This window comes from Lissotriton helveticus, chromosome 3_1, assembly GCF_964261635.1.
Source record: "Lissotriton helveticus chromosome 3_1, aLisHel1.1, whole genome shotgun sequence".
In the NCBI taxonomy this organism is placed as follows: domain Eukaryota; kingdom Metazoa; phylum Chordata; class Amphibia; order Caudata; family Salamandridae; genus Lissotriton; species Lissotriton helveticus.
In genome coordinates, this window is record NC_136061.1 from 1054059662 (window position 1) to 1054073112 (window position 13451).

The 13451-nt window shown below is 41.1% G+C and overlaps 1 protein-coding gene across 1 annotated transcript in view; it reads right to left on the reverse strand.

Moving 5' to 3' along the window:
* CERS6 (ceramide synthase 6) overlaps positions 1 to 13451 on the reverse strand; it is an 853755-nt gene that overhangs the window by 355134 nt on the left and 485170 nt on the right. Inside the window, exon 5 of the mRNA XM_078681623.1 lies at positions 11498 to 11548. Coding sequence (XP_078537749.1) covers positions 11498 to 11548 — 51 coding nt within the window. The remainder of the gene's footprint in view (positions 1 to 11497; positions 11549 to 13451) is intronic.

Below are 13451 nucleotides of genomic sequence, written 5' to 3' on the forward strand. Positions count from 1 at the left end.
GCGCTGAGGTCCCTTGAGTGAGCTGTCCATCATAGTTAGGAAAGGGCGGGAAAACGTTTGATACCACTAGTGTCTGGTGCGGGGCCATACGGGCGGGGCTTCTATGCGTGTCAACATGCCTCTTGTGTATAAAGGGTCAGAGAGCGAGCAGGGCAGCAGGTGAGGAGAAAGCAGCCTCCTTGTCACAGGAACTACACGGGGATTGCGCTCGAGAAACTCATGGAGTCAAAGACCTCCCTCGAGTATTACAGGTAATTTTCGACGGCAGATATGGGGTTAAAGCACTCTTGCCCAGCCTCGACCGTGCTCACTAATGTTTTGGGCTGATTAAAACGTTACTGAATTGGAGCTTCAACTCAGGCACCTGCTTTATTTATATCTGTAAGTGCTACCTGTTGAGGTTTAATTTTTGTGACAGGAGCCTCGTGCCATAATGAATCCTGCCCTGCATAGTTATCCACGAAGATGCCACCGTTTTGTGCAATACCTCTACTCAACTGGAGTACTTTCTACTGGCTAATCAGTAAGTGCTACCTCGTTGGGTAAATGTATAGTGCTTTTCCTACACTGCAACTGCGTAAAGGGCCAGATGATTTGCCTCCAGTGACCGTGTGTGCCTGTAACTTTGGTCCCTTGGGTGAGCTGGCCATCAAACATTAAAAAAAAAATCCGCCCGCAAGCGAATTTGCGAACTTTGCGGCAATTTCGCGAGATTAGTGGATCGCGAAATTACCGAAAATCTGAAAATTCCGCAAGCGGAACTGATTTTTGGCCCATACTTAACAACAATTTACGTCCAATCTCCAATTTCATGACTCTAGCTAAACTTTTTGAGAAAAGCGTACACATACAACTGTTCAATCACATCAAAAAGTTTCAGTTGCTTGACAAATACCAATCTGGTTTTAGAGCAGGGCATATTACTAAAATGGCTCTAACCCACATTGTTGATGAAGCCTTCAGTCTACTTGACCAGAATGATCCTTGCCTACTTATCCCTCTTGATCTATCCTCGGACGGTCATACCCAAAAACCTGATTGATCTTCTGGAAAAAGGAGGGGGTTAGCGGGCCCAGTCTTAAACTGGTTTGCCTTGTTCCTACAGAACAGAATGCAAAGATTCAAAGTGAACCATTCCCTCGCTAACAGTACACTACTTTCAATTGGAGTGCCTCAAGGTACCACACTCTCACCTACGCTCTTCAACGTGTTCATGGAACCCCTCACAGAAATCCTAATATGTTGCAACATACAATACCACATGTACGCTGATGATACGCAACTTTATATGAAATTGACCTCTCTGGAAGACATCAAAACTCTGAACTGTGTTCTTCTGAAAACTCAACAATGGTTAACTCACAATCACCTTATGCTTATTACTCTCAAGACTGAATTCCTCCTGATTGCCCCACCCACCCACTCCACACCCATTCAAGGCTGGCTCAAACAATATTCTGCCCTCAACTGCGATCCACATGTTGTTGATTTCACAAGATCTCTAGGTATCAAGCTAGACAAATTCCTGAATATGCAAGACCACATCAGCGCAACAACTAGGGGAGCCAACTACCATCTCAACGCTCTTAGGAGAATCAAGCCATTCCTGCCTCCTGTGGACCTGCAACATGCAGTCCAGTCCCCAGTGATCTCCACTGCAGAATATGGAATTATGACCTTGGATGTGTAGTCCAAAGCTAGACTGGCCCCTCTTAGGGACACTCTGAACTCTGCAGCCAGACTCATCACGGGCTCACAAAAACATGATCACATTACAACTGATCTAATTCAGCTCAACTGGCTATCGTTCGAAGATCGGATTAGGTTCAAGATTGCCTGCCTGATGCACAAAGCTCCTCATTATAATACCCCAACTTACCTAAAAAAAACTCAAACTTTCTGGTATGAATAGGACCCTAAGAAGTTCCAGCACCCTCCTGCTCAAATTTCACAAATTCAAAACGAAAAGAATCTATAACCGCGTCTTCTCGGGTCTGGCCCGAAGTATTTGGAACGCTCTTCCGCCCGATGTCCGTTCTAACCCTTCGACCTCCTCCTTCAAAACACAAGTCAAAGGGTTTCTCCTAAATAACCAGCTGCAACAATCGTCCTGAAGACTACATAACTAACTTTTATACCATACAGACAATAAGGCTATCTTATTCATGGAGGCATTTTCGAGATGCAACTTATGATCTCGCTACATATTCTACATGTTTGGGTTGGCTCTTACTGTATCTGGGTTGGTTAACTACAAATGTTTATGACGTTTGCTTGTTTAGTGACCAATCATATCTTTTTTCTACTGTAAAGAGCTCTGATATCCATAAGGGTCATGTTTGCGCTATATAAAACCTTTCAAAATAAATAAATAAATGCTGCTGATAGGTCCAGCATCACCAAGATGGTGGCAACCCCCCGGTCAATCTGGCAACAAATGGAATCTGCAATGACAACAAGAGCAGACTCTGTACTGTGACCACTTCTCAACGGTTTCTGAGACGTATCCAGGAGATCATGAGTGTTAATTAATTTGACCAGCTCACGGTTAATATGTTTTTCTAGCATTTTTGCAGGAGTGAGCACTAGTGAGATTTTACCAATCCAAAGCTGTAATACTGTGCCTGGAGTGGCATATGGATTTAGTCATTTTGCATCTTGGCATGGACAGCACTGTGCAAAAAAGAAGCAGAGAACTCTGGTTAGTTCTCAAGTTTAGGTGGAAAGCAGCTCTTGTATAGAGCACTCTCAACACCAGCAACACTCTAGATCTGCTCACCTCAAATGTCTGCTTTTCTATCAAAGTTTCTAAGCATAGGATTAGCACTGTGCCATCCATGCTGAGCTAGATAGGGACATAGTATTTTGCCACTTTTACAGCAAAGTCTTTAAGCAAAGGACTAGCACAGTGCTGTCAATGGCGAGCTGTAAGATGACAAAAGTCATATACCACTCCAGGTACAGTATCACAGCCTGGATTGGTAAAATACCAACCAAGCCAACCTGAAATGAGTAAAAGCAACCCCTGACATCGTATTTAGCTCTACTTAGAGCTCTTCGGAGAGGTACAGCTTTGCCCAGACACTAGGGAGCACCCAGTATAAGTCAAAACAATACCCTTTCAGGCATAGAGTGACGCATAAATTATCGAAGTATTGGTACAAAAGCAGACATTTGAGGTGAGCAGATCTAGAGTGTCGCTGGTGTTCGAGTGCTCTATAGAGGAGCTGCTTTCCACCTAAACTTGAGAACAACCCAGCGTTATCTTCTTTTTTGCATAATTTATGCATCACTCTCTGCCTGAAAGGGTATTGTTTTGACTTATGTGTGCTCTCTTGTGTCTGGACAAAGCTAGACCTCTCTGAAGAGCTCCAAGTAGAGCGAAACACTATGTCAGGGGTTGCTTTTACTAATTTCAGGTTGGCTTGGTTAGTATTTTACCAATCCAAAGCTGTAGTAATGTGCCTGGAGTGGTATATGACTTTTGTCATTTTGCAGCTAGGCATGGACAGCACTGTGCGAGTCCTATGCTTAAAGACTTTGCTGTAAGAATGGCGAAAGACCTTGTCCCTTTCTATCTCAGCGTGGATGGCACTGCGCTAATCCTCAGCTTAAAGACTTTGATAGAAAAGCAGACATTTGTGGTGAGCAGATCTAGAGTGTCGCTGGTTCTCTGCTTCTTTTTTGCATAATTTTATATACTTTTGTGTGTGTGTGTGTGTGTTATTTATATAGCACTAACATAGTTAAAAGGCATAGGAGTCCTGTACAGGGGCAAATGCTAGGAAACAGTTAAAAAGTGATTTAAGTAAACGGTTTCTGGGAGCAGAAGTGTCCTGTTACATCATTGTGATGTAATTTTATTTAAAGACATATTTCTTAAGCTCTTTCCTAAATTGAAGCAGCGCTGTGACAGTCCTAATGGATATAGGGATGTTGTTCCATATTGTAGGGGGATAGACAGCAAAGATCATTTGCCTTATCTTTTTTCTATTTAATTTTCTGTATCTCCAGTCTGTTAGAGTCTGGCTGGAGGTGGCACAAGTGTGGTATGTGTTAAACTGCACATGAGCAGTTTATCTCGTACTGCATCAACAGATGCACAGTGTGATTCTTAGAATTATGTTGGTATGCTTTTAGTTGGTGTTCTAAGTTCTGGCTCATTGAGAGTTGCGGTTAGAGTTTTGACTCTGACCATTGTGCCGGACGGACAAGGACCGGGGATGCATGCATGCACAGCACCGTTGTGATATAACAGAGGACAACTAGCAGCCATTCCCACCGTTCAGATGTGAGAGTATGAGGGTGAACAACAGTTCTGGGGTAGATTCTGGGAGAAACTGTTTCTCTTTGTTTAGTAGAGAGAGCTAGTAGCAGGTTGTCTCTGTTTCCTCTAGGGTGATGTTGGTGTCCAGGATAAATCCACGCGGTCCGGGATTAGGTGAAAGCAGGGGTTTGAAGCCATAAGAGTTAATGCCAATGAGCAAGTTTTGAACTATTTCTTATTATTATTTTTGGTATATAACAGGAATTACGTCTTTGTTTGATTGAGCTTAAGATAGGTGTTGGGCATCCAGGTCTGGATGAGATGCAGGCATTATTTAAGGCATTGGATATCAGTAAAAAAAGGAGAGTTTTGTAGCAGAGTTATGGGTCATTGGAATATTGATGAATGTGCATGCTTTCAGCAGTGAGTGGAGCCCAAAGGGCCTAGATGTAGAGGCTAAAGATGACAGGACAGGATGGAACCTGGGGGGACTACGTGTGTCGTAGGGATCTTCTGGGACCTGGAAGGGTACATGTGAACAGACTGCTTTTGACTGGGGAAGAAGGATGAAAATCAATGAAGGATGTTACCAGGGATCTCAATTGAGAGTTCAGGAGGTCTATGACAGTGGAAGAAGCAATATTTTGTTCATCGTTGAATACAGACTTCTCACAGAAATTCACATTTCCACCCACCACTTGTTTATGGGTTCAATGAGTCACCACAACACCTCTTGGTGACAAGGCCTATTCAAAAACAATAGGGGTATATTGTAAGAAAAGCATAACTATCTAGTCAAGTGGAAACTAAATGAGAACGAGTACCTAATATGCTTCTGATACCATCTTTGCTTGTCCACTTACTTCCCTTTCCTTCCCCCACTGTGATTTTGTAAGTAAGGGTCTATGGCTATAGTTCTACTCTCACTGCTTTATCCGCCTTAATACACTGCAGGTGTCCCAAGGCCACCTTAACATTGGCCTTTAACATAAACACAACTAAGGAATATTCCATTTTAGCCTCCTTTAACACAATCTGAATACACGCCGATTACAATGAGCGCATAGAAATGTACAGTTTAGTCCATTGGGTTAATTCAGACTAAATTCTGTATGACGTCGTAGATATAAATGGTCTCTTATCAACCAAGTAGTTGTATATTGGTTACTTTGCAATACCACTAATTGGATATGTAAATGTAACCATTGGACTTTGCTGTAAACAATCAATAAGTTACGGTAGGTAGGCAGACTAAGATGTCTGCCATGTTAGGAGAATAGCTGCCCCAACACTTCCGGTTTCTCCTTGTTTCACATCCGGGTGTCTAAAAATAAAAGCGCACTTGCTCAGCAGGCTACCTTCACACACCATTACCGAAGGAGTGCTGCCCATCGGCCAACATGGTGAGGAAATGTAAGTCAATATCGTTTTGAAGCCCTCAGGATACCTGTGGCATTATTTATTATGTTTGCAGTTTGGCCCTATTATTGCGTATTTCTGAAAGGTTTAGCGCCAGGATGCCTGCCAGGTGACAGTGCGCTTAAGAAATATAATAAATAAATAAATAAAATAATAGACTGTTACAGAACTTGAGCCAACCAACTAGTAATGTAGAAAGACTGTGGCATAGTCTGACTATTGATGTATTATCGTTGAGAGAGCTACTTATCTCCATTTACTGATGGGAGTGTGTTCTCCGCTAACCTAATCAGACATTTATGCGAAGGGAGCATAGATTTTAACGGCTGTCTGAAACACACAGCCTAGATACGGCACCAGTAAACAGTCACTGTCATTTGTTATTGTCTCTCGGGGAACGAGAGAAGACGATAGTGAAATCTCAGACACGATCCAAAGCTGGATATAGCTTTATCTGCGTTCATGAATCCGTGTCTATTTAAAATAGGACATGTTCGTATTGAACAATGAGTTTGTTAAGAAGCAAAACCATCTTGATGACCTACATACGTTAATAATAAAGTATCCAAGTTAGGCAATATGCCTTCTTGTTCTTTGGAGGAACTGTATCCAGTATTCAGGTTTAGTTCCCCTATGTAGGAGTACAGCTAACTAATACAAGTAAATGATTACCATGTATATTAGTGATCTCAATTTCAGAAGATTTATATGAGATGCATATTTTAGGCAACTGCTTAAGAATTTGCCTTTCCGTTTTTGAACTGAAAAAATTAAGTACATGCACAATACATTGAAACTGATGTGATGTCACTTGTTTTCAGAGTGATTGTCGAAAAGATTGAATCTTGGACTAATTCGAACGCCTTTGTAATTGACATCACTGGCTTGTCAATCACCTGACCAGGTACACCAGAAATGTATTCCATCGAGCGGTAATATAATTAAATTATCAATAAGCAACCTTAGAATAATTTATATATCTCAATTTCAGAGTGTGAACTCCGACATTCAAGGTCTGGAGCATTAGTGAGTTCCTTTGATACCGAACCAACTGTGCTGAATCACTGTCTGATTGGCTTTTCTTTAAAAGTAAGCACATAAATGTTAAATATGAAATTCCTGTTTTAAAATGTGGAGAGGGTGAGATAATCTGACGCTTGGCATATTTTGCTTTCTTAAATTGAAATTGGATGACAATACAGTAAAGTACGGGGTCGAAAACGATAGTCACTATACATGTACGCTGTCTTGTTTTAACACGGGTTGTCTTGGATTTATTGTTGAATCAATACATTAGAATTGAATTTAACGGACATATATATAACTGTATGCATTGTGTTCTCTCAGGGGTCTTTGCTAGATGCAATATCTATTGTCCTGAAGATGGTCTGAGGGATTCACACCACAGAAGACCAAAACGTTGACTGTATCATCCACTTCCCTAATATTGAATGTATTTTAAGTGATTGCTTTGTCTATCAGGAGATACGTCACTTCTTTGATTATTTGGGAATGGATGTTTTTACTCATGAATTATAGGTTGAGTTGTAATATACCTTTTTCATGTTTTTGCATTGAATGAATTTCTGTTCTGATTGTACCCTTCCTAATGTGATTTACATATAAAAATACATTTCTATATTGATTATAAGACATGCCCGTGTTTGTTCTGTATTTCGTTTTTCTGCGCATTTATTGCACAAGTAATTCATTCAATTGCTGGTTCAAGATTTATTTAAACTGAACTACCTAACTTTTTGACTACAACTTATTAGAAGTTATATTTTCTAAATAAAATCCCTTGTTGGCACATCTTACCTGACACCTTAACATTGAAGCCTTTTTCTCCTACAATTGAACATCAAAATAATTGCAGATGGTCCAATGACCAACCAACTTTCTTTTGCCACACTGGGCTTATGACTAAGATAGCCAACAGCTCTAACTCATGGCAGAAGCACCTTTAGGCTTTCATGACTCTCTCTGTATCGTGCCATTCAGGCCCCTACTAATGACCAAAACCGTATGCCTGCAGTACAGGGCTCATGCCCATCCAACGGAAGGTGCCAGCTTTAGCTGCCACTTTTTAGCACTTATATTTCTTTGCCAAATTAGTAATTATCACCTCAAGAATATATTTCACACTTAACATAGACATTCTTTCATACATCCATTCCTTCTCCTTGATTTTGCTCAAGCAAAATTTGACACCAGCCTAAGCGCCCACCACAAGTACCTACAAATTGGCAAATGCTCTCATTTATTTACGGAGCATGACAAGGTTGTTACAGGGACAGAGTTACAAAATAAAATTTAGAAACAGAGTCACTAATCCTCAGTTGATTTTCACAAACGGGCGCCTGTCAAGTGAGCTAGGTTTGAAAATCAGCTGTCACTTACTGCTGACAAGGGATAATGAGGAATATAATTTTTAAAATGTAAATATGTTTATAATATTTATGATTTATTTGGCTATAGGCCAGATTATTTTCAACATAATATGTTTTAATGAATTTCATAATGCCTTTTTCCTAACAAATGGAAATTGTTTTATATTGTCTTCAATTATGTATGTTGCCACTTCTTAAGAAACCGGCTACTCTCCAAGTTGACTGGCTATCCAAAGGTATTTATGCTGATATTGACATAGTAAAATGTATAATGATGTGAGTTCTATTTTTAAACATTTCATTGATCTTAATCCACATCTATCAGGATAGCACCCCAATATGTTTGAGAAAACATCCAATGTGTCAGATAGGTTTTTAATAGACACGAGTGAGAGAGAGAATTAGCACCACGTCATTGCTGGGAATTGCATAGTCTGGCTACGTGCAATTATAGTATTTGAACATTTGGATTTTGTCCATATATGTCAAGTCAATGTGGCTACTAGTTATTTAATTTAGCACACGGTACAGTCCACTATTCTATCTTGTATCTATTCAAATTATTGACCTGTAGCTATTGGCTCATTCAGTTGGGTGCACATCTTTTTTACCTTTTGGAATGTACAACCAGTTTCCTAGTACCACATCCGTAAAAAGAAATTTGAGAGGTAAAATAATGATGTAATGTGTGATATTAGTTGCCCTTCTAAGGCTGCACAACTAATCACCTTTGGTCTCCTTTGGGTAAACTGTAACATGCGCCTTTGTGTAGTGGCTACACATAGGAATTACCCGCTCCCCCTGGTAAAACAGTAATGTGTGTGAAATTATATATTGTGTGATTGCGCATTATAGAGTGATATAAAATAGGCCTTATGCTCAGTAATTACAAGCACTAATGGTGTGTCTGCCAGCCTGGTGGTGAGCTTAAACAAAGCCTTAAAGAAATAGGTGAATGAGTTACTCCTAAACTGGGGAAGACAGCCTAAATGGTCGCAAGAATAACCCTGCTGGGGTTATGGGTTCGACAATGAAACCCATTGACCCCAGCTGCTCTCATAATTCAAAAGACTCCTTTGGAACCATGAAAAACTGCACCCCAATTGTTGCTCTGGTTAGCCTTCCCTTGGCTCACCACTATGGTTTATGCGAAATGAAATGTGCTTTTTTTAGGAAAAAAACAGGTATGTCCACAGGCTAAATCCTTGCCATTTTGCATAATGTGGAATTTCGAATGATTTTTACACAGTCCTAAAAATATTCTACCACATTTGGTTTTCGAAGAATCAATGTCATTAACATTTAAAATGCAGTGCAATGTATTCCTTTTGGAATGCTGAAATAATGTGTAGAATTACCATTGCCTGCAGAAACATTGCAGGATTAACATGTGCGGATCTTGAACTGGCATCCCTTCTCCCCATCCAGAAGAGGTGCCAGTTCAAGATCCTCCCGCACGCCTACAAAGCTCTGCATGATAAAGGAATGGCCTACATCAACCAATGATTGAACCTCCACCTACCTGCAAGACACCTGAACTCCTCCTCACTAGCCTGTGCGCACACCCCCTGCATCTGTCGCAGCTGGAGCGAGGGCCGCATCATCTCGTACATCACCGCCAAGACCTGGAATGACCTACCCTACCATCTTCGAACAGCACTCTCCCTGGCGGACGTCAGGAAGAAACTCAAAACATGGCTCTTCGACGGAGACGTTGCACCCACAGAACCCAGATACCCGTAAGTGTGACACTGCTGCGCTACACAACTGCTGTTCAATTATAGACACAAAGCAACCAGGAGCAAATATGCTCTGTCAATAGTTATTAATCAGCCGGGGTCTGTGCAGGTACCAGCGGTGGGGCCATGTAAGGGGGTATTTTGAGGGACGATGCAGAGAGAAATTTAAATAAATAATTAATTTTCCCTCCGAATCGTCCCTTGAAATACCCCCTTACGTGGTCCTCCCACCGCTGTTACCTTCACAGACCGCGGCTGTTAATAATTCATATCATCTGCCCTACCATGTTTAAATAGAAGAAGTTAGCAAGCAGCTCCTGCAACACCAACCACTCTTCTTTTACTAACTGGCATTTAAGGAGCAAGTTACCCACGCTTCACACTGTGGTATCTGGTGAAGGACTTACCCTTTTGGAAGACCTGCTCGGAGATTATGTTATTTTGGCAGCACTGCCCACTGTGAAAGCTGGATTGTAAAATAAGCGAGAGAGAAACTAAACATTGGAGCACATTCCAAAGCAAGAAATTCAGGTTATAGATGCAGTTGTGTATCTACAGTTAAACAAACATTACTCATACTCGGTTATGGCTCATCACGTGTTAATTTTTCTACGAGGTAACACTCAGCTGAAAGCCAGGTACTGTAATTAGAGTACTGGTATTATTAGCCCCGTGTTAAGGGATGGTATATGCAGACAGGGATGGTATATGCAGACAGGCATGCATGCCTCTTTTTCTAACATGGCAAAAATATATTTTAAGCTTTAAAATGTCTAACATTATAAAACATTGCTTCACGGCCCATAGAAGCTTTTTTATTGAAAGGTGACAAATATTCAGTTCCAAAGGACAGCAGTTTTTGCATAATGCGCTCACTAAGAAGAAGTGTTGAGCACATTCTCAAATGACTTGCATGAGTATTAGATCTGTCATTTTAAATGCCCCAAAAAATATACATACCTGTATGGCTGTGTTTCTACGTGGTTGTTTATAAGCCTAAATTGCATTTTTTTGTTCCATATGTAAATGCAAAAAAAATGTCCACTGGAATACTATATCTGGAATTTGACCTTTATACAGGCTGAATTGTTTGAGCTCAATCCCAAAAATTGACATAACATTCAAATATGGCAATTACATTTGTATAATTGTTCCGAAATTAAGTAAGGTCATATGTAGATTGGAGAAAATCAGCAGGTCTCAACTTCCCACAAGTAGAAATGCCAGTTAGCCATGAAAACCATGCAAAAAGATGGATTTCCTACATTTAATATTTGTGGGCACAAGCTGAAATTTTATAACCGGAAGAGTGGAATTTAAAGCTGCATACGAATGTCACATTCTGTAACGGATAGCAATTTGCCACCAGTGGTAAATACCACTTCTAAATGGCGGTATTCATACACAAATTATTGAGTGAAATTCCGTATAGCCCCTCGAAATGTTATCTAGAATAAAAGGACTGAAGCTTATTTTTGCGCCAGGCACAATTTGTATATGATACCATCTTTGAGCCTATTGGTTCAAAGCACATAGCATAGGTAAAATCATCATCTAGTTGTTACCTTCTATTATTAGAAAATGTTGCTAATATCTTTATTTTAAGTATTATTTTAAATATAATGATTTCCTATTGTTGCAATATACATATGTGTTCAAACAACAACAAAATATCCAATTACCTGATATGGATAGTTGTACCAACACTGTCTGGTATTCCATAGCCACGGAGTCTGGAAAAGACAGAAAGGAACATTTTAAAAGGTGCCCATAATATTTATTTGACCATATGACCAAATGAACACTTTAGGAAGAAATGTTTTCTTTGGAAATTGTATAGTTTAGTATAGTGTATTGATAGTGACAGGTTAAGAGACAGTTTTTGAGTGTTGGGAGAAAATATGTGGCTTTCCAGAAACATCAGCTATCCAGTTGAAACATTCCCTATAGATTGATATTGACTGTCAGCAGAATTTTAAAACACAAAACCATAGGGCCTTATTATGACTTTGTTGGTCCTCCAGCGCCGCTGCCACCGCTCCGTCAACTGGAGGACCGCCAAAGCTATTGTGTGCCAGCCCGCCAGATTACAAGTGTAATCAAGGTCAGACAGGCGCTGCTGCAGTGGTTTCACGGCAGTGGGCTGTTAGCTCATAGCGGAGCCTAACATGTAGATAGCTGCTGTGACAGCTTCTGCAGCATGTTCCTAAATGTTGTGCCATGCATGCCACACTGTGCAGGAACTGGGGTGCAATAACAAGGGGACACAAATGTGACCCTGCACATGCACCTCCAGGCTAAAATCCAGCAGGGGGCGCTGTTAGGGTCCCCTTAGCTGCCTGTCCACCAGCCTTTTCATGGCAGGCTCATCGCCATGAAAAGGGTGATGAAAAGCCAAATTAGAATACGTTTGGCAGTTCCGGCAGTGGCACTGCCAGCATATGCATGCCAGTTGCAGACTGCCGGACGAGAAAGATCTTGCTGGGCCGGCGATCTCCTGGCGGTCTGATCATAATACTGTGGACGGGCCCACATCATGGCGGTGGTTGGACCGCCACCAGGAGTACGGCGGTCCTATCGACCACCGTACTCAAAATTAACCCTGGGCAAAGTACTACGCTACCCTCGCGTAGTTTGCGAAGTTTGCGCTACTTCGCACTACGCGAATTGCACGTAGCACAGTGCAAACACACATAGCGGTCATTTTTTGCTTGCTCGCGGTCCTCAATGTCAAGTTGGTGACCGCAAGCGTGCCAAATGACATCCCGGCGAAACTTTTTCCTTGTTCGCGATCAGCAACTTCAAGTTGCCGATCGCAAGCGTGGAAAATAAACCTCCAGGCAAGATTCTCAACGCGGGGAGGCCAGGTTTCTCATTGCGAGTGGTCGCGTAAGCTCGTGACCGCTCGCGATGAGAAACTACCAGTCCGCCTTGAGAAAACTGCCACTCGAGTAGAAATCTAGTTGAGCGGCAGAAAACGACCACTTGCACTGTGCAAGATGCAGTTTGCACTGATTGCACAGTGCGGACAAGCATCCGGCACTGTGCAATCAGTGCAAACAGCATTTTGCACAGTGCACTATGCAGTTTGCATAGCTACGCGTAGCGCTACTACTCGAACTACGCCCAGGGTTACTCAAAATCAGGCCCTAAGTATTTGTTAATGCACATGAGCCAACATCTTGTAGCAGATATTTTAAATCTGATTGAAATTCTATAAATAGTATACATCACTTTCACTTTCCTCCTTAATTCTATACCTCTCTTGGGATTGTGTTTTGTCATGTGTTGCATATACATTGGGAAATACATGTTATTCTTGATATCATGATATTTATAAGGCACGTGCCTCATTGCACCTTATGAAACCAAATGCATAATTGCTATTCCCTAGTGAATGTAAAGATTGAAACAAATTGAATATGATGCTCCTCCTGTATGAGAAGCAGCAACCTAACTGAGGAAAGAGATACAATACAGTTGCGGGCCTATTTGTGCAAAGCTTATAGCTTAAAGTGTTGACAAGTCTTGTGGATTAAACGATTGAACTAGCAATGTTGTATACATAACTATTAAATAAATGACTGCTCTATTCCTCTCATGGGCCTCTCCATTGTTACACTTTTTTTAATAGAT